The sequence below is a fragment of the Rattus rattus genome, chromosome 11 (genome assembly GCF_011064425.1).
Source record: "Rattus rattus isolate New Zealand chromosome 11, Rrattus_CSIRO_v1, whole genome shotgun sequence".
Taxonomy (NCBI): Eukaryota; Metazoa; Chordata; class Mammalia; order Rodentia; family Muridae; genus Rattus; species Rattus rattus.
This window is the reverse complement of record NC_046164.1, coordinates 32359852-32386455: the sequence shown is the minus strand read 5'-3', so window position 1 is coordinate 32386455 and position 26604 is coordinate 32359852. Positions and strand designations below refer to the sequence as shown.

General features: G+C 45.3%; 1 protein-coding gene across 2 annotated transcripts in view; it reads right to left on the bottom strand.

Moving 5' to 3' along the window:
- Positions 1-26604, bottom strand: part of Kit (KIT proto-oncogene, receptor tyrosine kinase) — a 77788-nt gene that overhangs the window by 23600 nt on the left and 27584 nt on the right. For both annotated transcript variants that reach the window (XM_032916255.1, XM_032916256.1), the window contains exons 2-7: positions 22174-22443; positions 19943-20224; positions 18587-18723; positions 14065-14239; positions 8862-9051; positions 6663-6778 (exon numbers count right to left, since the gene is read on the bottom strand). In XM_032916255.1, the coding sequence (XP_032772146.1) occupies positions 6663-6778; positions 8862-9051; positions 14065-14239; positions 18587-18723; positions 19943-20224; positions 22174-22443 (1170 nt within the window). The remainder of the gene's footprint in view (positions 1-6662; positions 6779-8861; positions 9052-14064; positions 14240-18586; positions 18724-19942; positions 20225-22173; positions 22444-26604) is intronic.

The following is a 26604-nucleotide window of genomic DNA, read 5'->3' as shown; positions in this document are numbered from 1 at the left end:
CAGGCACTTAGGCAAGGTCACACATTCAAGATTAAACAGGATGATTATAAACTCCTGACAGGTTTCTTTAAAAACTCTGTCACATCGTGTTAGAACCGTCTCTCTCCTTAATGTCTCAAAATCGTATGCGACGTGGGTTTAAAGGGATTATAAAAGATCTGCACAAAGAGATAGCCAAGGGAGGCTGTGGGATAGCGCTCTGTGACTGGAAAGACATTCTCAACACATCTGCACTCAGCACTAACGAGGCAGGATAGAGAATAACACAACTCACTTTTGTTGGGATTTATTCATCGTATTTCAGGTATATGACCCTTTTGCCTACATGTATGAATGTATACCAACTGTGTGCCTGTACAGGTCAGACGTAAGATCCCCTGGAACTCGAGTAATGGATGGTTGTGAGCCGCCATGTGAGAGCCAGACACCAAGCCTGGGTGCTCTGTAAGAGCATCCAGCTGATGGCCTCATAGGAACACACGGGCACACGTGCATGCACGCACAGGTATATATAATATAAACACTCACACTCATATAACATATGCACATGCATGCGGGCATATAGTATAAACACACAAGCGGGAATGCACACATGCCTTTGCGAGCGGTCTGGAAGAAGGTACAAAACGAGGGGTATTAGCAATGGGAAGCAATGGAATGTCAAAAGAAAAAAAAAACTTTTGGGACAGTAAAGATCAAATTTGCTTTTCATTTTTGCTTTGATATTTTCTGGGTTTGCCAAGCCTAACTTCTGAAGTAAGCAAAAGTTGAATTTAAAAACACATGGATAAGGCCAACGACGGTGCGGGGCAGCCTGTGTGTGGCCCGTTTGCCAACAGTGAAGGTGGACCTGTCAAGCCGGCCGTGCAGATCACTTCGGACCATCTAGTCTGATCACCGTGCCATCTGGACCGCCCGCCTGGTTGGAATCTCAGGGTCTTGGACCAGTGTGAGAAGAATGGCTGTGTGCCTTCAGGGACAGCTCAGTTTGGGGACTTGGAGCGAGCCTGCCCTTGCAGATCCTCATGGAACAAGACTGCAAAGTTACAAGCACGGACTACGTTCCAGCCATCTTGGAGGCCCCACGGCTTCCAAGAGGCAAGTAAATAGTAAGGATCCCACGAAGCACAACTCTCTATTAGTTCAGAATCCAAACTACTTCCTCCAGGACCAAGCCTCAAAGCAGCACTCTACGGCAGAAACCTTCTCAAACAAAACCCCACAGAGAAATGCACTGGGGTTTTCAACCATGGTGGCCTGGACACACACTTGTTAGGACAATCTCACACCCCCATCCTTAATAGAAACATCGGTGCTGAGAATGCGACTCAGAGGCAGGAGGCACTCGGAGGCATTAGAGTTCAATCCCAGCATCAGTAATCAATCCGTGAAAAGGAGAGGGAAAGGAGACTGTGGCTAGGAGGCTGGAAATTATCCCCCGTTATGCTGGGTTCTCCCAGCTCTGCTCTCATTGTTCAATGAGATTCTTCAAGGGCAGACTCGCTCCAAGCTCCCAAACCGAGCAGCCCTTGAAGGCAGGCAGCCATTCCCCGTCTCACACTGGTAAAGGACCCTGAGATTCCAGCCAGGTGGACAACCCAGATGGCTGGCAGGCGGTCTGAAGCCTACACGGCTGGCTTGACAGGTCCACCTTCACTGCTGGCGAGTGGACTTGCCATGTGAGTTACATGCAGGCAGCCCAGCGTATAGCGGCTTCCACCTAGCCAGGCTTGAGCCCTCTGTGACCAGATTTATCTCTCAACGACCCAAAAATGTATCAGAAGCAGTCTGGACTTCGCAAATGCGGTCAAAGGAAAACGTTCTCATCGAGAACCTTCATTCCGGGTGACTCGTTACTTTGGCTGATTTTGGTGTACTGCAGGGTCTATAAATAATCAAGTGAGCACCCAGCAGGATTTAATTATTTGATGCAATGGTTTAGAACTAATCCATTATTGGGCATTTCCTTACGTTGTTTCTGGTGCCCTGTTAGCAGCCTCCCGTAAATAGAAGCTGGTGGTACTGATAGTCAACGTGGTGTGGGTCAAGCCATCGCTGGGGACCCCAGTCTAGCTTGAGACAAGTCAGCTCTTTGGAAGCACCATGAGGAAGGTGAATCCTTCCTGTCCCCATACCTGTGGACCTCAGCAGCCCTCCTCAATGGCTGAAAAGTCTGTCACTAAAGGTAACATCTTTAGGACCAGAGGAAGAGCTGCTGATGACCCTTTTGTCCCATGTATTTGAATTCCTAAAGCTGATTTACAAAGACTATCAGATGCTGTCTGAAGGTTTAAGACGATTCAAAGGTTTAAAGATAACTAGTGTTGGAGCCAGCATCCCGTCCTCCAGTAATTACATGAATAACTCCACAAGTCACATGGCTATTTGACACTAAAAGTCAAGCGAGATTTAGAAAGAGACATACTTTGCTGATTGCCCTTTCAAATCCATTAGAATGTCTGTCCTTTATCCAAAAAAAAATACAGACTGGGACGAGAGGAAAAGCGCAAAAGTCAAGTGAGGAAGCCTTTGATTTCAGATCTGGCTGACATGTAACTCGTCTGACCCGAGTGGTAAGCACGACCCCAGAGGCTTGCAGTGAGCACTGCAGGCTGCCACACAGCTGGTGGATGAGATTTTTTTTCCAATATGGAGAGGATTCCGGGAAAGACTCGTGCCTCGTGGAGAAAGCCCGTTGGAGCAAAGTTTGGAGTTTTACAATTACACCATTTCCAGCAGTTTTCCCCTGCATCACTGTTTTCTCAAAGGGCACCGACTTTTCAAAACTAAGAATTCAACTTCCATGTACACCTTGGATAGATGCTCCCAAGAGGAATTATAGTGATGCAAATTCAATGGGGGAGAAAAGTGTGGCTTTGTTTTATTTTAATGAAATCCCCAAGTCTCCCACATGAGGAATTAGCCCCCTACCCCCACACTAACTGCATTGAAATCTACATGAGATATTTTCCAAACAAATGGACTCTTGAAGCATTTAGACCACTCCAAATCAAGGACTGTGCATTAGCATTTCTTAGCACTGAATCTGGGAAGCAATTATGCACCTTGTCACTAAGGAGCCTGAATTTCTCTTCTAACCCGGTGCATTTATTATCTTGACTTTTATTAATTCTAATTTTTGCAATACATAATTCCTTTCCCCCCTGGAGGCTAAGCTTTATTTACAGAATAAACCATGCATAGAATTACCCATAACTGTCACCGTTACCCTGTGGTGTCAACATGGACACAATGGTTCCCATGGTTCTGATTTTAAAGCACCTTTGTTTGACTGCTTGTTAGAGACAGATTCAAACACGGTCAAACATAGAGCAGGCTAGCCTCACCTTGCAGCCCAGAATGACCTTGAACTTCTGACCTTCCTGCACATACCACCATGCTTAGGATTGCTTTTGGGCAAGGCTGGAGCACTGACAGGCAAGCATTTTACCAACTGAACCACACTCTGAGCCCTTGACTTTAAGTCCAACGCAAAACAAATAAATAAAAGAAAGAAACCTAACCCATAATACTGTGGACTGTAACAGTACAGAGAGACTGGGACATGCCTCACAAGAGGCGGACAGTTTGAACAAATATGCCCACTGTCAAAGCCATTTGTAAATCCAATGTGCCTTGTGAGTGAAATGAACAGCTTTTGTCAACTTAGCATTTGCAAGAAACTGACAGAAATGAAAAGCCTTCCTCAAAGGCTTAATCTCAGAGGGCAGGGCCCACTGCCCCACCTTCCTTCCTCTCCGAGTGATGAAGAAGGCATTCCATCAATGACAAGGTGCTTGTCGGAGCACAGAACCCGAGACTATAGAAGAGGCCCCTCCTGCAGGGGGAAACCATTTTGGAAGGCAGCGGTGTCCCTAGCAGATGTGATCATAACTGACTCTGCTGGGTAGCAAGGCAACCTCAAAAATCAAACCCCTGCAATTCTGCTCCCAGAAAGAAAAGCTAGAAGTGTAGTAGGTCAGTGTCTCATGCCCAAGTGGCAGACAACACGCTGGGAAAGGAGGGGCCAGAGACCCAGGCAAAGACTAACAGGATGAGCTTCTCAGTGGATCGCACAGAGTGTGTTCCTCTACAATCTGCTTGTTACTTGTGGCACTCAGAAGGAGCGATCTGAGTGCCCAACAAAGCCTTACCCACTGTCAGCCTCTTTCTTTACTTTGCCTTTCTAGTAACTGGCTCTTACTATTTTCTGGGAGTACTGGTCTACCTTGGATTAGGGGAACTACTACACTCAGAATCAAGTTTTGCATGAACAATTTTGCACATTATGCTTGCAAAGATACTGATTTGCCTACGGTCGTCTCTTAAATTAGTTGAATTATTATGGTTTTCAGAAGTAGGTAAATTTTGCCCATGTGTAATATATTAAGCTCCCTTGATTAACATCTGAATTAATCTAGAAATATTTGAATTGAGGGCCAATGAGATACCAAATAATCAAAACTGCTCTCAGGAACAGAAATATTAATTAACATTTCCTTTGGATGGGAGTAACTCTGGGGTTCAGAGTCTAGGATCATTGGTTCCATCACCACCACCACCACCACCACCACCACCACCACCACCACCAGCACCCTTTAAGGAAGTGTAGGGTACATCAACAGATAAAGGATTCTGGGAGAGTTAGCAACACTAAAGTACTTAATTATGGGCCTGTGACACTTCTCCCCCTTGACACTGACTAGACCAGGCTAGCCTTGAACTCAGAGATCTACCTGCCTCCAACTTGCAGAATGCTAGGATCAAGGGCATGCACCCTGTCACCCAGCTCAAAAGCACATTGATGTCTCTGGTGACTAGTCTTGGTTTGTCAACCTGACTGCTTCTGGAGTCACTAACACCCAAGCAGCTGGGTACTCCTGTGAAGGATTTTCTTGATCAGATTACTTGTAGCAGGAAAACCCTCCCTCAACCTCAGTCTTCTTCAAGAGTCCAGTGTAGACTGAAGAGCAGGGCTCTCCAGGAATCCTTCTGACCCTCAGCATCTGAATGGGACTCCTGAGACATTCAGCCTGGTGGACTGAATGAGGCAGCCCCTGGTGGGCTACACTGATGACATTCTGTAAGCCAATCTAATAATACCGTGTGTGTGTGTGTGTGTGTGTGTGTGTGTGTGCGCGCGCGCATGTGCATGCACGTTTCTGCTAGTCTGTTCCTTCAGAGAACCCTGACTGATATATCTTAATCAGGAAGCACAATTCTAGAAATACAGCTAAGTAACTCTAGACTGTGATTAAAAAAAAAAAAAAAAGCCAACCAGAGTAGGTTATTCTTCCTCATAAACAAATGGATCTGACCACACCCAAACGGCTATCACAGCAGGAGAGGGACAAAGGGATAGATATACCTCAAACCACTGCAGATATGCTACTCTAGGGAGGGAAGACACTCCCTTGCCTCTGCCCACTTCGGCCATCTACAACCCACTTAGAGTACATACAGCATACTGCCCAGTTCCTAAGTTGCTTTTGTAGGGAATCATTCTGGTTTGGCCTGACATATCCCCGCAGGCTGGCTGATCCCCCTTGTGGTAGTGTTTTCAGAGAGCATGGAACCTTCAGGGCAGGAGGCATGGCTGGCAGAAGAGGTCACTAAGGCAGGTCACAGCGGGTTGTAGCCTGGCTTCCAGCCTCAGCTCTTCACTTCCTGATTAGTCATGAGGTGAATGAGTTGTATGCTCCCACTGCCCAGACCAAAGCCCAAAGCCACACTCTCCCTGCCAAGACAGCCTATATTCCCTGCAAGCAAGAACTGAAGCCACTCCCCTCAGGCTGCTTGTGTGCTCTCTCACAGCAACAAGTGACTAACACGGGGGCGTTTCCATTTCCCCAGACCCACACACGGGATGGATAATTCTAACAGTTATTTATTGGACTATCTTCTGGAATACCTTAGTAGATATGACAGTGTCCACCACTCCTTGTTAATATAGACCCAGAAAGAGCCACGGAGAAGCCCTGCACAGGGCAGAAGCCACAGCCAGGATCGACTCCTGCTTGCATGGCTCCCCACCCCCAAGAACCATAGCGGTGCAGGACTTTTGTATTAGGTTTTGAGGTTCCCATGACTACAGACAACTGCCCTCCACGAAACCACCTGCTGCCTGCTCCCCAGTCCTCCTAAAGTACTCAGGAGTGACCCATTGAGCTGAGTCAATATCACTTCGATCACAGTGGGAGAACAATCTTAAACACAAATGGTGTATCACAGGCTGAAGAGAGAAGGCTCTGGTCAGAGAAAATTCTTGTCAGGGCTTAACAGTAGCTCTCTCTCCCTCTCTCCCACCCAATGGCAAATGCCAGCTCCATTCAACATCTGGCTCTGCAGTTGAACAATCAATAATAATACACTTTCTCTTAAACAATTTCTAAGCTCGGCCTCTCTGGCTCCTCTGTGGACGCCAAAGGCGGCCCTCAAAAATCCACAGCACTTCTACAAGGTCATGTGGCCAGTGAAATGAAGGACAGGGAATTGGTTTCTCTTCCAACCACCAAACCACGAGGTCTTTGTTAAGGTCAAAATTATCATGAAACGTTATTTACATAGCACACAAGAAACGCAGCTCGGCAGCTGTTAGACACACGGGCTGCAGCGTGCAATAACACAAAATAAAAAGATAAGGAACCCGGCGATTTACTTACTGTTCACATAAACATCAAATGTCACGGAAGCACTGACATCAGAGTTGGACACCAGAAAGGTGTAAGTGCCTCCTTCTGTGCCTTTCAATCTGGTCAGGCGAAGTTCATTCACATATCTACAAAGGACGGACAATAAATCAACTCCCTGGGGAGAGTCTGTCCTGGGGGACACATCTCTGTCAGTTTCTACTTGGAAAGAGATGTGTATTTAGAGGGAGGTATCGATGAATCATTTCATTTAGTGTTACACTCCTACACACACACACACACACACACACACACACACACAACCATATACACACCCCACACACACACCCCACCCCATACATACCACACACACTCATACATACTTCATTCATACACACACACCCACACCCACCCACCCCCACACACCCACCCCCCACCACACACACACACACACTCCACACACACACACCCACACACTCTCTCTCTCTCTCTCTCTCTCTCTCTCTCTCTCTCTCTCTCCATATACTTCGTACACATACTTCATACACCACACACACCCACACACCCACACACATACCCACCCCACTCTATTTGGGAACCAATGACCTGCATGAAGATACAGAAATAGACAAGACAAGCCTCTGGGGCCACTGTCCCAGGCTACCTTCATGACCACTTCATTCTCTGCCTACACTGGGCCAGCACCTTGATCTCTGTCCTGAGAACTCTTAGTTCAGTAACCTGTACACACCCATGACTTTCATGTGGACGCTTAGACCCTTGGGATCCACACAATCATGAAGTCCTTCATTCACTGTCCCCCTGCCTTATTTCTGTCAAGCTACTTTAGTTTTCCTCTTCCTCCCCGACTTCTTTTTCCAGAGTCCCCAGGTGTACTTGTTATTCAAGTATCTGCTCTATTCAGGGGCCTACAAGATGACTGTGAAGAAGGAACACCATACAATCTTTAAACTAGTATGAGCTCTACATGGACAGATCCCCTGAGCAGGCCATGACCGACTTGCCCGTGCTCACTGGTCTAGCTCACTCTCCTCTCTCCACTGAGAGACAGATCGAGATGTTCTAATCTCAGCTTCTCATGCAGGCACCTTGGTCCTGTGTGTCCTCTATGGGGCCTATTCCCATGTCCCCACGGACCTTCGTTGTGGGTGGACCTCAGGATGCCTCATATCTGTCACCTTCAACCAAGTGGCCAGGTACAGAAAGCTCAGTGTAGAATTCCCCAAGAACCTTTCTCAGGTGGTTTCCTGCCCCCTCATAGCTTTCTCTCTGCATAAACCCAGCCTCTCAGCTCCTGTCTCAGGCTTGGCTTTGAGGGAACTGAGCCTTTTAGACAAATGCATGCAAGGTCTCAAGCAAAGAGCACCTCAGCTCTCTCTCGTGTTCATCCAACAACCAGCAGCTCCTGAATGGACGAACATCGACTCTGCCCAGTCATCGGCCCCTTAATAGTCATTTGATCTTGGTCACATCACCTCAGCCTTCTATGCCTTGAATTCCTCTTCTACAAAGATGGAGACACTAAAAGTGCCACGGGTCAGTGAGATGGTAAAGGTGCTTTCAGGACAAGCCCCTGAGTGGACCCCTGGAATGCTCGTAAAGGTAGAAGGAGAGACCTGACTCCTAACCGTTATCCTCCAACCTTCACACACACTTTGAGGTACACTGTGTCCCTGCACCATTACATACCCACAGCACTCCAAGTTAAACTTAGCAAAAGGCAAGCGCTACATCTAAGGTTTGGGCTGACATGTGTATGGCACATATGACAGAAACAAACAAAAGCACACAAGGTGTTATGGCTGCCGCTATTGTAATTACGATGCTTTGAAGATTTAATAAGTGATCTGATAAAAAAAATAATCAGTCACCGGGCCTGAAGCCTGATGGTTCATGGTTGCCTCAGAGATTTAATAATGGAGTAACAATACTAGGAGAAGTACTGTCTCCTGAAGATAGGCTAGTCATTGCTTTGGGTTAGCCTTAAAACTAAGGGGAAAGTAACCCTCACTTTCCAAATGAGATGCTGAGTCACCATTCCTTCAGATATGTGGTGGAAACGTTTGAAACCCACAGCAAAATGGACTTGTTGGCCGAGGACACGGAGGAAACCTCAGATGTCCTTCCTTATGTGGTATCTTCCCACATGAGGTCACCAAAACATGGAGTGGGAAGATTTCGGGGAGAAACGGGCACAAGTCCCCTCCTTACCTGATGTTGCTTTGGTTATCGGATTTGACATAATCCTCCCCTCTGTTAGTAGACGTCCTGTTCATGTAGATCCACTGCTGGTGTTCAGGTTTAGGGTAGGCCTCGAACTCAACAACCAAGTCTACATTTTCCCCATCAGTTACAAATACCGTAGTGTTCTTCACAGGGAAGATGTTGATGAATCCCTTTTCTAATCGGAACAGAAGAAGACAGCAATCGGTATTCACCACTGACAAGAACACACGACGTCAACTTAGAATCACAAAAATGGCGGCAAACAGCGGAGATGTGTGCTGGCCACCTTTGCTGTTCACTGTGTCTCGGATGAGGCAGGGCACACAAAGTCCTGGATGCGTGCTGCTGCCTTGCTAGCAGTTCCCTGAAAGTTCTTTACATCCGCTTGTCTCCAAGACCATGAAGTTCAAGTTCAAGATATTTCATTAAATAGCCCCCACCTAGGCCCAGAAGAACTTCAAATGTAGTTAAAAAACAAAAAACGAACAACAACAACAAAAACTACCACTGAGTCAAGGCAAGAATAAGCCCTAAAATGTGATTAAAATGCTGCAAAAATATATATATATATATTTGAAGAAAATGATGGCTGGCCCTTCCATACCGTGAGTCGTTATCACACATCGGGCCATTAGTCAGGCCGCGCTCTTACGTGAAAACTGGGCTTTTACTGCTTGCGGGGGAGATGGGTGGGTGCTTTTTGGAAGCGACAAAAGTAAGACATCACAGAGGGCAAATATGAATGAAGGTAACGGGAAAGAGGACTTTAAACTACGGGAGAAGGATTGTTTAGCTAAACCGGTCATTAAAATACGGATAGCACTTTCCATTTATCAAAAATAGCAAAACTAATTTAAAATAAGCCCAAGAATCTCGAGTGTGCTTCGAAGAAGCACGGGGAACCGCACATGACAAACTGGCACGCCGCTCCTCAAAACCAGTTAGCAATCGAGAGTTTCTTTTTTTAAATGATCTATTTTAAGCCTAAATCCTATAATTTCCATTTGAGAACTCTTCTTAAAATGGGTTGGGAGACGCACAAAGCACTATTTGCACGGGTTTCGATAACTCTTGACACGACAGAACTGAAGTAAATAAATGATATGGCCTTGGAGATGGTTATGTAATAATCCAAGAGCGGCTCGAAGAAGAGCAATAAGATAATCGCTGATATTATTTTATAGCTACCATTCGGGGAATGGCGCTCACCGTGTGCCAAGAGCTGCCTCGGGCACCTTAGCACACATTTCATTTAATAATTATGACATTTATGCCTACGATCATTCTGGAACATAGAGCCTCTAATTTATAGATTAAAAACAGGCTATGGGTTTTCGGCGTGCGTGCATGCGTGCGTGTTGTGTTTGGTGTCTGGGCCTATGATAATGCACCTTTAGAGTGTGGAGACTAGCCGGGTGGTGGTGGTGAACACCTTTAATCCCAGCACTGCAGAGGCAGAGGCAGGCAGACCTCTGAGTCTGAGGCCAGCCTGGTCTACAGAAGGAGTTCCAGGACAGCCATGGCTACACAAAGAAATCCCACCTAGAACAGAACTCCAAGGGTCTTCCACTGAGTCAGAAATTCACCACTTCAGGAGGACTGGTAGCCAGGAAACTCTGGGGACCTGCAGTCTCTGTTCCCTAGTCTTAGGATTACAGTCACACCCAGCCATGCATTTTATGTAAGTGCTGGGGATTTGAACTCAGCTCCTTGTGAGTAGAACAGCCCCAGGTTAGTGATAACTCCAGTTTATAAGTAATACTTGTAATCTCCAATTTATAGAGGAAATCAATGATTTATGTTGGGACCCAGAGCCACATAGGCAAAGTCTATGTTCAAAACATGGGTCTGAGAGAAGCCAAGAACAGCTGTTTTTTTCAGAGCCTCGATACATTTTAAGCAAGAGAATAAGAATATGAATAAAATTGTATGTATAATGAAAACTCATATACAAAAATATAAGCAAAATACTCACATCTTTAAGAAGCAGCTACATGAAGTTAAGAGTTTAAATTTTAATTCCATTTTGTTTTCAAGTGCTTAAACTGTACTGCAAACTTTTACTAATTTTGCAGGTTATCTGTGTATACACAGAAGGTGGTCATTGCAGGGTTTGTTTTGTTTTTAATGATATTTGGTTGCCTAAGGGTTCAAGGTCAAAACCACAATCCTGTGTCCTTTTTCTCTCTACTGAACCAATTTGAAAGGGATTTTCAGTGAGGAATGAAAAAAAAATCATCTAAAATAAAAACTGGAGTTGGGGCTGGCCCTGTCCTAACACTCGAGTGACAAACGTTATAACCTCTGCCACTCTTAATGACAAGGGCTTTTCTGTTAGGTCTCGCTATGTTAAAAGAATCAATGTTGATTCAAAAGGTCATATATTCAGATAACCACACAGCCATAAAAAAGTCAGGTTACCATAGATAAAAGCAAGGCTAGAGAGATGCGCAGTGGTTAAGTCCTCTGCTCTTCCAGAGGACACGGGTTCAATTCCCAGCACCTATACGGCAGGGGCTCACACCTGCCTGTAAGTCCAGTTCCAGGGTTTCTGATCCTCTCACACAGACATGCATGCAGGCAAAACACCAACTATGTATATGTAAAAAAATATATATGCCAGCAGTCCTGAGTTTTCTGTAGTCTCACCTTGCTAATATAGGTGTTCTGCTTTGCCTGTGAAGAATTAACCCGTGTTAAAGGCCTGGTTGCTAGGGATTGGACTTGTAGGAAGGGACCGGATCACCAGAGTTCTAAGTTCATCAATGGATGTCCATTGTGGGTGGGTGTGCAACTTGAGGGAAATGGGTCCCTAGGGGTACACCTAGCTCGTGTCTGGCCCTTCCTGGCTTGCTCTCTTTTCTTGGCTGCTATGAGGCGAGCTTCTCTCCTCTGCCACCCGTTCCTACCATGATGTTCCAGAGCTGCCTTAAGTCCACAGACTTAGACATTGAACCAAAGTGAAACGTCGCTCCTTTAAATTGTTAGTATGTCAGGCATTTCGTCATAAAACAGGAAGCTGACGACACAGTAGGGTTATGTTATAGAGTGGGATGAAGCCTTACATTTCTATAATGTAAGAAGGATTAAGGCTCTACCTTAAATACTATTAACATAAAAAGAAGGAAGGCTAACAAAACAAAAAAAAGTTTTTTTTTCCCCAAGTGCTTCTGCATTAAAAAAAAAATAGCGGAACATTAACTTTTAATCAAGTTTAAACTCTATTGCCTGACACTCCCGTAAAATCTGTTTCATCTCCTCTCCAACGTGGTGGGGGCCAGAGGCTGTTTCTTCTGTGAAGAAATACAGAGAAAACCTGGGGTACATTGGAAAGAGAAGTGGCAAAGCCCCTAACCTAAAACCAGGTCAGAGTCTATCTGCTATTACACACACACACACACACACACACACACACACACACACCAACACATAGCCATGGAAGGTGGTGGATTAAGTTTATTTGCTTCACTATAATAACATTTTATAGCCTGTATACATCCCTGTAATATCATGTTAAATGCCTTCACTGTACACAGGGGTGTGTGTGTGTGTGTGTGTGTGTGTGTGTGTAAAATTATATATATAGTCAGATGGTCCAAAAGTCTAGTTCTCTCACCTAAGCCATTTTGGATCTGAACTCCATTCCCAGTCCCTGTGGAATTAGCCTTTCTTTGTCCCTTCCTGCTCCTGTCCCACCCACAACCCACTCCTGACCGACGACAAAACCAGATTCAGATTTCATAGCCCCGGAGTTTTCCAGTCACACATTTCTAATTCTTGGAAACTGATGAATGGATTTTTAAAATCCGATTACATACAACAATATGCTCAAAACCTCCTTCCTAATTGCTTTCTGGAGCTGAAGTGGGTATATCAACATTCTCCCTAATCAACTTAGCAAATTAGTGCTTATGGAGTTTAATATTTTAAAAGCATAGCCTTCTATTCAAATTAATAAATGGCTCACGATCACAGTTGGGGACAGAGGAGTACACTTTGTGTGTGATGACTCTATAATTACAAGCAAAGTGTCTTCTGGGTGTTCATCTGTTGAGGGACTTTCCATTAGAACTTGGGCAGAAGCACCAAATTTTTATGGTGCTACTACAGGAGGAAAAAAAAAATCAGAGTTCTGTTCCATAAATTAACGAAATCTGGGGTGGGTGAGGAGCAGGACGCAAGCAAACAGTGCGTTGCTTTATTACTGCTTACAAAGATGAGCGTCTCTGCTCTACACGGGTGTTAGCAAAGGCAAGCACCAAGGAAATGGTCGTATTAAAAAAGGCTTACATATTAATTACAATAAAGACAGACAGAAAGAAAAAAATCAGGTGAGATCAAACAATATCCAGAAGACAAAAAACAAAATGAACAAACAAACAAAAAAACTATGAATGAAATATTTTTGGGGAGAGTTACTACTGGTCTAGATAAAAAACAAAACGAAACAAAACAACAATTAAAAAAAAACAAACAAACAGGAAAACCCTCTAAGTAATTGCCTCAAAAATAAACACTTGTGGCCTTTCTTACATCCAGAAGACCAAAGCTACAGCTACTACTGTACAGAGCAGAGGTGGTGAACCTGGGGCGGGGGCAGAGGAGACCCCCAGGACCCTTCTCTGAGGCTCTCTAGGACCAGTGCAGCTTTCCTGAAGGTATGAGCCATCAGTGAACCTGAGAGAAGAGCCAACAGGCTGAAGAAGCCCAACTCAGCAGACCACAAAGGGACTAAAGCCAACAACTGACAAACAACACGTTCCGGAAGACCGAGAAGTCCGTACCCCAGGCTCTATGCTCTACACATCTTCTGAGGCCTGGCAAAGACCATCTACGGTCATTGCAAAACTCCAACCATTGCAAAACTCCAACCATTGTGTAGAGGGCTACAGCGTGGGGGAAAGTCAGTACACGCTCTGCTTGTGGGGGAGGGGAAGGTGGGTACACGGAGTGACAGGGCTGAAGTTCAGTGGCCTGTTCTCTTCTGTCTTTTGGGTAAACTGGTAGGATCTGGTTTTGTGTTCTGCTGCCGAGAAGCTGCAGGGATAATATTCATTCATTCATTCACTCGGTGATAATAAATTCTAAGAATTGGTTCTTAGAATCCCATTTGCATAAAAAGGAAACTACCTAGTAATTTCTCTCTCACTATTGCCCGTAATTTATACATTCCCATAGAGATATTTACCTACTACTTTCAAGGTTGTTGTGACATTTGCTGATCCAAAAGTATTATTGGCATAACACATGAACACTCCGGAATCGTTAACTCTTGCTGAGCTGATAGTCAGCGTCTCCTGGCGTTCGTAATTGAAGTCGCCCTGATGCCAGCTATTGCGCTTTACCTGGGCTTTGCTCTGAGGCTTTCAGAAGGGGAAGGAGAGAAAAAAAAAATCAAAGATTACCATATAATTTATATTCAGGATCTTTCCTAAATTAAAAATAGCAGCAATTAACTTCTCCGTATTAGCATTCATTATACACTACTGAGGGGGAATAATACAGCGTCGTGACAAGCCTGTCACTGGGACCCTTCATATCACAGGATTATATTGAAAGATAGTCATTATGAACGATTGGAAAAACACAGGGAAATTCATTCCAAGTTCTCCGTGGTATTAGATTTTCGGAGTCACCACGCAAGAAATATTATCGAGTACCGATATGTCATAGTGAGTCAGCACACATATGTCACATTAACATTTCCTTTTTGTTTCCTTTTCCCCCCTTGAGATGGGATCTCTATGTAGACCAGGATTGCTTCTAATTCCCTATGTAGCCAAGAAAGACCTTGAATTTCACTCCCCCTGCCTCCCTCCTCCTTCGTGCACAGATCGCAGGCACATGCCCCCATCAAGTCCAGCGGTTTATGACGCTCCATGCACTGAACCCAGGGATTCATGCATGCCAGGCAAACGCTCTATCAACCCCCCTTTGCCCTTTTCCATGTGTGAATCTAATGACTGAAAGAAAACATACAACCTTTTTATTAGCGTTTGGTATCTTAAAATAAAATTAGAAGCAGATATGTACAACTGACTTGACATTCACCACCACAGTTATCAACCCAGTAGAATTTTCTTAACGACTCAAGGGATAAGGCACGCAACACCTACAAGACCACATCACAAAGTGTTTGATAACACTAACCAAAAAGGAATGTGGCTCTGGCCTTGGGGGATCACTCTTGTGACAGGGTCGTCTGCAGGCCAGACATGGAGAAATACTACATGGGAAGTACCAGGGGAAAACTTTGATATGGGCAACTCCACTCAAAAGATTTGAAGGAGTCTGTGTTCTGCATCTTCCAAACCTGCTGTCATCTGCACACATTCCCGTTATAATGGAGAAAACAACAGCATCAAGAAAGCAAGCAGGCACAGGCAGACAGGCAGGCAGGCAGGCAGGCAGGCAGGCAGGCAGGCAGGCAGGCAAAGACCAAGGGAGATGTCAGCTATAGCTACATTGCCATGTAGGCCCAGCAGCCCGTGCTGGTGGTGATAGGAACAACGCCAGAAAGGAGCTTGGCAGGATGCTAAGTTCCTCAGATCACCTGTGTCTAAGGCTCATAACAGAAGACAAAAGTTCCCTGATACTGACTGCAGGGACTCTTGGGATGACACAAATATCCGCTGGGTAAATGCAACAAAACAGATTAGGTCTGGGTAGGAAACAAGAGAGACGTTGACGTGACTTAAGACAACTCACAATGATAATGCCAACACCTGGGAGCGAGACAGATGGCTACAGGTTCAAGGCCAGCTTGGGCTACAATAGGGAGACCCGATCACGAGCAAAGCACCAATCTTAAAGCTTCGACCAAGTGGCAATGCATGCACATGGGGGAAAGACAAGAGAAACCTGGAAAACGTGAGAGCTACCTGGCATTAACAAGGACTAGCCACTTGCGACCATGGAGTACTTCAAACGCTGTAGTTCTGACTCCACATAAACTATATCCTAGATTCTGAATTATAAGATGCAGAATGCATCATTAATAACCTTTATGTTAATTTTAGTAGGAAATGATGATATTTCATAATTCTGGGTCAAATAGGGCATTAAAAATCACTTAGTTTGGAATGTACTTATCTGAAAATTTTAAATGGCCTATGCAACTCACATTATACTTCTAGATATTTCTAGATACTTATAAATACAGTATTGCTAGCTGCAAACATATAGACAATGCCTTTCTTTCTTTTCCCCCTTGTATAATTATGGCTTAAGAATTTTTCTTCAGGGCTGGGGACTGAAGGCTTTCCACAGGCAAAGCAAAGGCTCTGAGGTGGAGCTGGCACCACGTCCGGCCCACAGAATTTGGAATCCTTAAAAGAGGCACACATAAAAAAGGATGACCCGGGGTTTATTACAAAGAAGAGAATCTGTTTGGCTGGGAGAGCCATGATCAAGTCAAAGACACGCCCGATCCTGGCCTTTGTTCTAAAAGGTGTGATTAACACTTAGAGATTTCCATTATCTTCTGTGGCCCTAAGCAGACCCAGAGCCACCCCTCCTAGGTGTTTCTAGTGCTAGAAGCCTGCCATTTCCGTGTGTGGGGTCACTATATCCCATGGTAGAGCAAAATGAGCGACATCCTCCTGCCCATCTTTAGGCCAATGTTTCTGCCTTCTGTGCCAAAAGGCACGGTGATCAAGGACAGATGGAACGCCACTCTTCCTTGGGTCAGAGAGTCCCCCAAAGGGTGCTAAACACAAGGTCTGAGGTGGTCCGTGTAGAACAAAATAGCTCGGTCACAAATGATGTGCTAGGTAACACCCAAAGCCAAAGATCTTAATTTAGCATCCTGCCAAGCTCGGCTTTGAAAGCCAATAGACGGCTTAGCATTCGGAAGCATTAGAAAAGGAGGCCAAAATGAACAAGCACCATATAAACCCCAAGACTTTTATGCTTGAACGAATAATGGAGACAACTCTAAAGATCTCATTGTAGCCTCAATTTCTCGAGAGTGAAGCTTCCTCTAAATGGTCAAGATCAAACATTATGGATTTTTTAAATAATCTGATAGTGCTAACAGCATTCCAAATTATGCCAAAGGATCAATAAAAGATTCATGGTGAACCCTGGCAGAGGGCCAGGAGTCCCATCTGCAAGTCACACATTGCATGCTGTCTGCACGTGATTTGGTTTTTCTTTAACCCTTGGAGGCACACATTGGGACCTCCCCAAAGAGCTCCTAACACTAAAGACTTAGCTACCATTGCCAGTGGGTTAATTGGGAATGGCGTGTGGGGCTCCTGGGAACCGCGGTTCAGAACAAAACCGCCTGGGGCAAATTGAATTTCTCATCTTAAAAGGGCTAATTTTCAAGTATACACAGGCTCAAATATACACACACCGTCTAAATTGTTCTCTCATCTGAAATCGAGGTTTATAGAAAGCCAATTAATATGAGATTGTGCTCTGTAAGGCTAGCCCCAAATCCATACAGAAGCTGTTGTTTCTATTGCATTAAGATGGTCTGAAAACTAAAACTTGTTCCTCTGAGGTATTGGTTTGAAAGAATGAGTCTCCAGCACAATCCAGTCTCCAGGCCAGTGGCAGGCTTCACAGAAGAAGCAAGTCATCGTCCATCAAGATCTGCACAAATACCATTACCCTGCAGGGCACCATGGTTATGCGCTTCACACAGCACTCTATGCCGGCCTGAAATTGCCAACGGTGAGCACTGGCCAAGAAGAGGAGGAAGAGGAAAAAGAAAATGTACTTCTTTTTTTCCTGTTCACATTCCTACATGTTAAAAAAAAGAGAGGAACTACTGATGGCTAGGCAACTTTCTCACTAAAATTATTTAAAAGTAGAAGAGGAACTCAGTGGGAATTTTAATGGAAAATATTGGGGAAAATTTAAGAGTTTTAAAACCTATTTATTGGTTATTTGAGACAAAAAAGAAAAGAAAGAAATATCCAGATAAAACAGTCTAAAATCGGCTAGACGGTGTCCTTGCCTCGCAGGCATAAGGCCTTTGGGGTCAAGCCTTAGAACTGAAAGACAAAAAGATGGCGGAAAGGAGGATTTGGCTAAAAGGTATTTACGACATGTCCAGCACAGTATTGACATACAGTAGGCATTTGATACTTATTTGTCAACTGAATGAGAACATAAACAGAGCCAAAGGCTTCACATTAAAGATAACCATTTTATTAATAGCAACAAAGACAAGCGGGAAACCATTAGCAATTTAATCCCAGGTAACCAGCCTCCAAAGGGGAAATCCAGAAAAAAAACCAATTATCCAAAATAATGCGGCCATCCATTCTACAGGGATCGGAAGAGCATTGTGGGCCATACATGACAGCATTTATTCTTCACAAGAAGAGGGAGAAAGGTGTTGACAACTCTTTCTGTCATGTACCCTAAGCAGACAATAGTTTTACCTGAAGTACGTGTTATCTGGATAATATACAGTTGTTCATCGATTTTCTTCTTCTTCTTTTTTTTTTTAATTTAAAAGAGTGTTAAGTAATAGCCTGAGACAGATGTCCTCTCTTTTCTCAAACACAGTAACAATGTGGTGGTTACTCATCACTGACAGTAAACACCTATGCTGTAATATACACAGCTAGCCAGTATGTGAACACACCTCAGCCAGTTGCTAACAGCTAGGCTTACCAGCAGACTCACCCCTGGTCCAACTGTGTAGAGAACACAGACACTGCAGCACAGGAGAGGAATTAAACAGAACTCACCCGAGGGTTCAACTTTATCCACATGGAGTCCACGGATGTAGACACGTCTTTTATGGTGCATATCACCGTAAATGTGTCCCCTTCCTTAAGGAGATGACTGGTTTCGGGCACAGACACCACTGGGATAGCTTTGATGGCTAGAACGGAAAGGAATACAGCCCCAAAGTCAGTCCTTCTGCTACAGAGGGAATCTAAACTCGTCTTATATTTAACATGCTTTTTTCTTTTTAAAAATTACTTTTGTTTTATCTATTAGTGTGTAACTTTGGATGCATATGCCATGTGCGAGGGTGCCTGAGAAAGTCAAGTGGGGGGTGTGGAAGACCCTGGGGCTGGAGTTACTGGCCCACGTAGGGAGCTGGGACCTGAGCGGATCCGTTAGAAGAGTGAGCAGCAAGCACTCTTAACGTCTGAGCCACCTCTCCAGACCCAACCTTGCATTTTCTTGACTGTGCACAGCTTGTGTTAGGTATCATTAAATAAAATACAAAGCATAATACTAACCAACCTGTATCATTTGCATATCTAAATATAGAACTATGAAGTCATTCACTGTACAAGTAAAGTCATTCATGCTGAGTGAAAAAGACAGGAGTGCCCAGTACAAGACCATAAATACCTCTGGCATTTCCCCTCGGGTGGAAGAGGGTAGCATGATAAAGCAGACTTAATCTTTACCCTTGATGAGTTCTTGAGGACCTAGCCTACAGCCAATAGTATTCTTTTATAGCCAAATGGGTCCCTTTCCCATATATTATACAATCACACCTTGCTTACTTCTAAAAACCCCAGGTTGTAAATAATTAAAATTCCCTTCATTTTAATGAGCACAATTTTTCAAAAGCAAATTAAAAATTCTCCTCATCAGTTGAATCCCAAAGGGATGCTGAATTAGAGAATCTCAACTATAAAGCCTAGTTTATCTCCTGGCTACTGGAGGGTTCAAGGTGATGTCATGGTAACAAGTTCCCCGGGTTGTAGGCACTTTCTTTCCCAGAGCGTGAGCGGCTTGGGAGCCAATCAGCTATAGGGGAAAAAAAATCAGGTCACGTGCTCATACAAATTAATGTCCTTGTAGACTAATGTCCTCAAATTAAATCTTCCCATTGAGAGGGACACTTGTGGCAAGGATGTCACTTGGGGATGCCCTAAGCCAGCAGGTTTAATGACATCTTAGCTAGCAAGAGCCATGGACCTGTCACTCTGGAGGAACTCACGAATGTCTACCATCACCTGGAAGGTGGTGATCTTACTAGTAGCTGTGTCCTGATGCCCTAGGCTAAGTGGAAAGAGAGAAGAAGTCATCCCCGTGAATAGAGTCTCCATCTCCCACAAGATGTGAGGAAGGGGACGTACCTGCCCTCACTTTGAGGGTGAATTTGTCAGACCGCATCCATCTGCCCTCACGCTGGGCAGTACACCGGATGCACAGCCGGTGGTAGGCGCGCTTCACGTTTTTGATGGTGATGCCAGCCTTGGGGTTGGGGACGAACTTCAGGTCCGTGGGGAGAGATTTCCCATCACACTCAATGAGGGAGTAATTGGACACCTGTGGGTCTGTCAGGGGGCAGCGGACCAGTGCGTCGTTGTCTTCTTTGCCAAACAAGGGAAGGCCAACCAGGAAAAGTACGGCAGGATCTGTGAAGCAGAACAAAAAGCCAACGTGCTGGACCTGGACACTGAAGGCACCTTGCTTGCTGGCTTGTTTTCACAGCGTCTCACAATGCAGCCCTGGCTAGTCTGGAAACTTGCTTGTAGACCAGGCTGGCCTCGAACTCAGAGGTCCACCTGTCTCAGCGGGGATTAAAGGCGTGTTCCGCCACAACCTACTCTCTGAAAACATGTTTAAAAGGCTTAAGAGATTACAAGCTTGAATAACACAGTGGATTTCAAAGTTCGCTCTTTTAATCGTCATGTACGAGTCTGAGCTAGCTTATCCATACGTAGACCCTGCGCATGCAGACCTAAGGCCGGAGCGGAGCTTCTGATCTCCCAGAACTGAAATTCTGAGTGCCAGTGAGCTGCCCAGTGTGGGTGCTGCAAACCAAACTGGGTCCTCAGCAAAAACAGCCAGTGCTCTTAAGGGTTAGCTTCCTCACCGGCCTCCAGCACCCCAGCTTTTCATGTGGGTAACTAAGGATCAAACGCAGGTCCTCATGTCACTTGACTGACAAGCTACCGTCTCAGCCCTCTGAAATTCTGTTTCCAAATTATCCTTTCTACCTGGAAACCAAATGTTATAGACACACCAACAGAACCAGTTACCACTGAAATATATGTCACTTAATTAAAACAAACGAACATCAGAAGCTGCAGGTGGTTTTCTGTCTATACTTTCTCAGTCACCAGGGTGGAGGAGCCTCCCAAAAGGTGTCGCTTCCTTCCTCTCAGTGGTACACACTAGTTAAGGGTCCGAACGTGAAGAAAGGGTGTTCGTGAGGGTGACTGGCTCCCTCAGCCATCTCCTCAGACATGCGGGCATCTACACAGCTCGCCATGAAGCTGAATGGCGCCTTCCTTACCATTTGGAAATTACAAAATGTCTTCTCCAATGTCACCACAGCTTCCGGGTGGGCCCGACAGTCCCGGAGCCGAACCCTGAAGCTAAGCTGTGGCTTATCGCTGAGCACGTCTCCTCAGCTGCCCACTTAAGGACGGACGACTGATAAAGCGAAAGCACAGTCAATTTCACGGCGATCTTCCGAGGCAGCTTTATTAACCCCTGTTTGAGCATGCTAAGATTTGTATAATTGTGTTTCCCTAACAATCCCCTGAGGGAGACTGCTCATCTTATCTGAGGCCCACAGTGAGAAATGGAGGCCCTAGGCAGCACACCTCCCAGGCCCAGGCAGACATCCACCATAGACGCACAGAACTGCCCGTTGTAAGTGACAGACCCAATCCCGGTACAACTGGTGCTACAGCCTGGACTGCCTTTTTCCTGCCTTCTCATTTGTCTCTCAGACAGTCATTAGCGTTGTTTCACATCACCCAAAGGATAGCGTCCTGCGGGTTCTTGACATGAGAGCAAACACGCAACTACAAACTGCTGAATTCGTCTAGAAAATGAGGTAGAGGGCTCCAACTGTCACATCTCTTTGTCTTTTGTTTCCAAGAGGCTGTAATTGTTGAAAAGAACCAACTCTGAGAGAGCTTATGACTGACAAGGGATGCTTAGCTGTCTGAGCTGTTTTCTGGAATTTACTCCCTAAGTCTTTTGAAGTGCTACTCTGTTCGGGCCTTTTGAGGCCTTTGGCTCCCTGAAGTGTTTTTTACTAAGTGGGAATATTTAGTATCTCCAGGCATTTAAATACAGTTTTCCCAAAGGGCCTAATTTCTTCTCAGGGTTGACTCCAAGCACCAGGACAAATGGGTTAACCAGACTGGAATCCAGTTCTGGCCTTGCAGACCCCCAGCTGGGGTCACACCCAAGCCATGAGGAAGTGGGGAAGAAAAACAAGTACATTAGGCCTCCTTGAACCAGCTAGCAAAATTCTGCCTGTGCTCTGGTCAACTACGGTCACTTAAAAGTAAGGACAGGGTAGCGAACACTCCAGAGCACAGCGACACAGAAAATGGGCGTTTACCTCTAACGAACACGTAAATAGAGCTCCTGAGGCCGCTGCCGCTGATGCACGTGTATTTGCCCGTGTGAGTGGCCTCGGCTTTTTCTCGAATCCATTCGCTCTGCTTATTCTCAATCCTTACATCGAGGATCTCGAAAGTCCATTTGACAAAGGCGGGGTCAGCGCACGTCAGCCTGATGGTGTCGCCGGCTTCGACTATTAACTCTGACTGGGCTGGCTGGATGGATGGTGGAGACGGCTCCCCTGGACTCGCAGATGGCTGAGAAGTCCCTGCCAAGAAAAACAAGGACTGTGCTGAGCGTGAGCCGTCTTGGCAAAATAAAGCCTTTCTTCTAATATCAAGCCGCTCCTCGTCTGTGTACGCCACAATAAAAATAGCCCTGCTATTTGTGGCTGCAAAGGGAATTCTGTCGAAAGTTTGGACTCATCTATAAAGTTATTCTCCGAAACCTTCAATTAGTCCTGCGGGTCACACCTGGTGTGCAAGCTTCCGAACTGGGCCCAGAGCTTTCTTGGGGTCAACCATGCCCACTGATGGCGGTCGGTCCTTGTGGTGTGGCTACAGGAAGATACACCTTAAAAACCACTGCAACGCCTTACACAATGGAAACCAGAAACCAAAGTGAGCGGCTTGATGTATTCCCCAGCGCGGAGACACGGGTTAAGTCGCCCTTGCTCAAGTAACACCTCTACCCGTTAGAGTCAAAGGTAACAAAGACAAAACAAAAAGACTTTGTTAAGGTAGGAAGGGAGCTGACAAGAGGCTGACAGGAATGGGACGGAGGGGACTCTCTCTTTCTCTCTCTCACAGACACACACACACACACACACATGCATGCACGTATGTATGTATAAATATATATACTATAATATACTATATACTATATGCATATACTATATAAGCTATAAGGTGCATATGCACACTATACATAGTGCGTATGCACACTATATATACATATGTAGTATGTGTGTACATAACTGAAAAGTACATTAAAAAGAATGTGCATGATAGAAGGACCTCTTTTTTGATTTTCTTCAAGCTTTGGAATTCACCTATTTTGATACAATACTCCTTACAGGGCAGTGCTCACGGTAACAACATCTACAAATCTCCAAATGTTACGGTAAAAAGAAAAAAATGACAGAGTCTGTCCAAGACAATAATGACAGGGACCACAGTCATCAAATGTCACTAAGCATCAACAACCTGGGAGATGCTGAAGGGTTGACAGAGCCAGTCTGGGCTACCAGGCTCCAGTCTCAATGGCCCAGCCTACTTATGGAGATAAAGCAGCGAGGACTGTTTCCAGAGGCCTAGGAAGCCTCTGGGGATAAAATAAGAGGTGCTAGGGTTGGGGATTTAGCTCAGTGGTAGAGCACTTGCCTAGCTAGCACAAGGCCCTGGGTTCGGTCCTCAGCTCTGGGGTGGGGGATGGGGGGTGTGTGCTATTGTTTCAGTTCCTTATGTTCTGATGGTGTAAACCCTTGCTGAAACATCAGAGAGGGAGGATGGACATATGGAAGGACGGACTGACTGTTCCAATGAATACAGAATACTCTCAGGACACTGACAGCAAACTTGACCCAAACCTTTAGCTGACACCTCATGTAATTTGGTGAAATTTAAAAAACAACTGACACTGGATGTATCCGGGATTTTTATTCTCAACAATGACTTATAAGCTCAATCTTCACACACGCTATAAGATAAAAAGTCTTATTAGTGATACAAGTGAAGGTAATGTCTATTGTCTTGTTTCTAAACCATCTTCAATGTTGTTATCATGGCCTCACCAGATGATGATGATGACAACGATGATGATGACAGAGATTCAGGTTTAGAAAAATAGAGGTTCACATTAAAGGACTATCCCTCAGAAAGATACTCCAGGATTACAGGGATGCTCGGGGAGAGGAGGTCTTGTGAACAGGCCTGAGAGCCTAAGTTTGGTTCCTCAGTAGCACCACATAAAAAGTCAGGCACGGAAGCATGCCACTGTAACTCAAGCCTGGCAAACAGAGACAGCAGATCCCAGGTGCTCAAGCTCTGGCTGGCTGGCCCGGCCCAGACAGCAGGCTCCAGGTCAGTGAAAGATCACGTCTCAGGGGAGAAGGGCAATAAACAGTAAAGGGAACACCTGAGGCCCTCCTCTGACCTCCATGCACAGGGCTGTGTGTGCCCATGTACCCCCACCCCTCACCTCCTCAGCTTCCCCCTCCCCACCCCATGCTCCCACCCACACTCCTCAGTACGTCAGCTGAGCTAGGAGGCTGCTCTGAAATACACATTTCGATGTGCATACCTGATATTCAATTCGGCAAGCTTTCAACTGTCAGTGTATTTGTCTGTCTTTCGTCTCCACCAAGACTTTTGTATCACTAAATGCATACACGTCCTTAATCACACGTGGCTATGCAAAGTAGTAAGATTTCACTCCTTGTCCCTGCACATGTTAATTAATGAACCAAAGGAAATGACATATGATAAAACTCAGCACCCTAGAGACAGAATCTAATGGGGAGGGAGGGTCAGACGGCAAACACAGCTGCTCCCAGTAAGGACTTACAAGTCCTTGCCGAGTGTGGGCTCCTGCTCACCAAAACAAAACAAAACAAAACAAACAAACAAGAATGACAGTCCTTTGACAGACGGGGTGCGTAAGTAGACAGCTATGAAAAGCCTTAGCACTGGTGATGTCAACACATCCTCCGCTTGGAGCTTCTTCCCTAGAACCTCAGGTCTCAGGTCAGCTCGAGGCAGGGACTCACACATACCCCCCCCCCAACGGCACTCTGTAACATTACTCGATGGAGCCGGAAAGCAGAAAGAACACAACTGTCTACAGGCAGATGAAACACACATGTTGGGTGTTAACGCAATGAAATATTAGTAAGCCATAGAAAAAGAATGAGGCGCTGACATGCTACAACACGAAAAGGCATAAATAAAGGCTTGTCCTTCCTTACATGAAATACCTGGGGTGGGGGCAATTCAGAATCAGAAAATAGTGTGGTGATGTTGGTTACTAGGGGCTGGAGGAGGGGAGGGAGCTCATTTAACACAAGGTCACTCTGGCAGGAGAAAGAGGTCCTGGAAACGAGAAGGAATGGTGACTGTCCCACATGTCCCCGACTGTGTACCCTCCCTCATCATTGCTGAACTGGATACTTTAGAACAGCACACTCCATGTTGAGTATATCGTACCATTGTTTAAAAACAAAAAACAAAAAAACCTAAATAAAATGAAGCTGGGCATGGTGGTGCAGGCCTTTTAGCCCAGCACTCAGGAGGCAAAGGCAGGCAGATCTCTTGAGTGTGAGGGTTGCCTAGTCTACTGAATGAGTTTCAAGACAGCCAGGGTTACATAGAAAAACTCTGTTTCAAGGGAACCAGCCCAACCAACCAACCAACCAACCAACCAAAAACCTGAAGTTAAAATAAAACAAACAAAAATCCTGATCGAGAGTGTCCTAAGCCTTCTCCAGCGGGCCCTGGCTCACTCTTACCTAACACTCTGAGGCCCCCCAGTATGACTTAAATTGCGCCATTAAAAACAACTGCAAACAAACAAACAAACAAACAAACAAAACACCACGTGAATTCCTCACAGTCTGCTGTTCTAGCTGGTGATGCTCACTGTGCACCTTCCTGGAAGCAGCCAGTGTTGAAAGAGCCCTTTTAACTCTGAGCTGAAGGACCTAGAAGCCCATGCTGACACGGCAGGAGCTGGAGCCCCAGACACTTGTATTCCAGGGAGACCAACTACTTCTCACACTGCTTGAATCATCTGACTTTATCCCCAGACCTGTCTAGGATGCACACAGATAGTATATTTATGTATCAGTTACATATATTAAGTACGTGCTGTGAAAACATGCATACACGTACACACACACACACACACACACACACACACACGCATATATGTGTGTGCATGTAATTTGGAAACAGCTGAAGGCTCATGATTAACAAAAACTGTAAGGGGTGCCTCACAGGGAGATCTACTGTTAGATTCAATGTGGGTGAAATGTTTAGATTAGATTAAGATTAGAGGGGGCCTCCAGTCTGCAGCCTGTATTCAGCACGTCTGAGGAGAACTTCTTGGGAGGAAACTGAATTACAATCCAGAGCTTGCATTTGGTGTACGGAGCACGCGCAGCAGGAATGGCTGCTCAGAATACCTCTGAGAACTCCTCTGAAACTCAAAAGCAACCAAATCTCAAAGAAAAGAACTTGGCTCTCTATTAAACATACAGTATGTTATATGGAAACTTTCCTTTAAAAAAGAAAAAAAAAACTGTCTAAGACAATACCTGTGTTTGTTACAATGTATCAATTAACGAAACGGAGTCCCAACCAAGAATCCTTCCCAACTGGCTGGCTGAGCCTGCTGTTCCCCTGGTTGGCTCCTGTTAATTTTGCCTTATTCT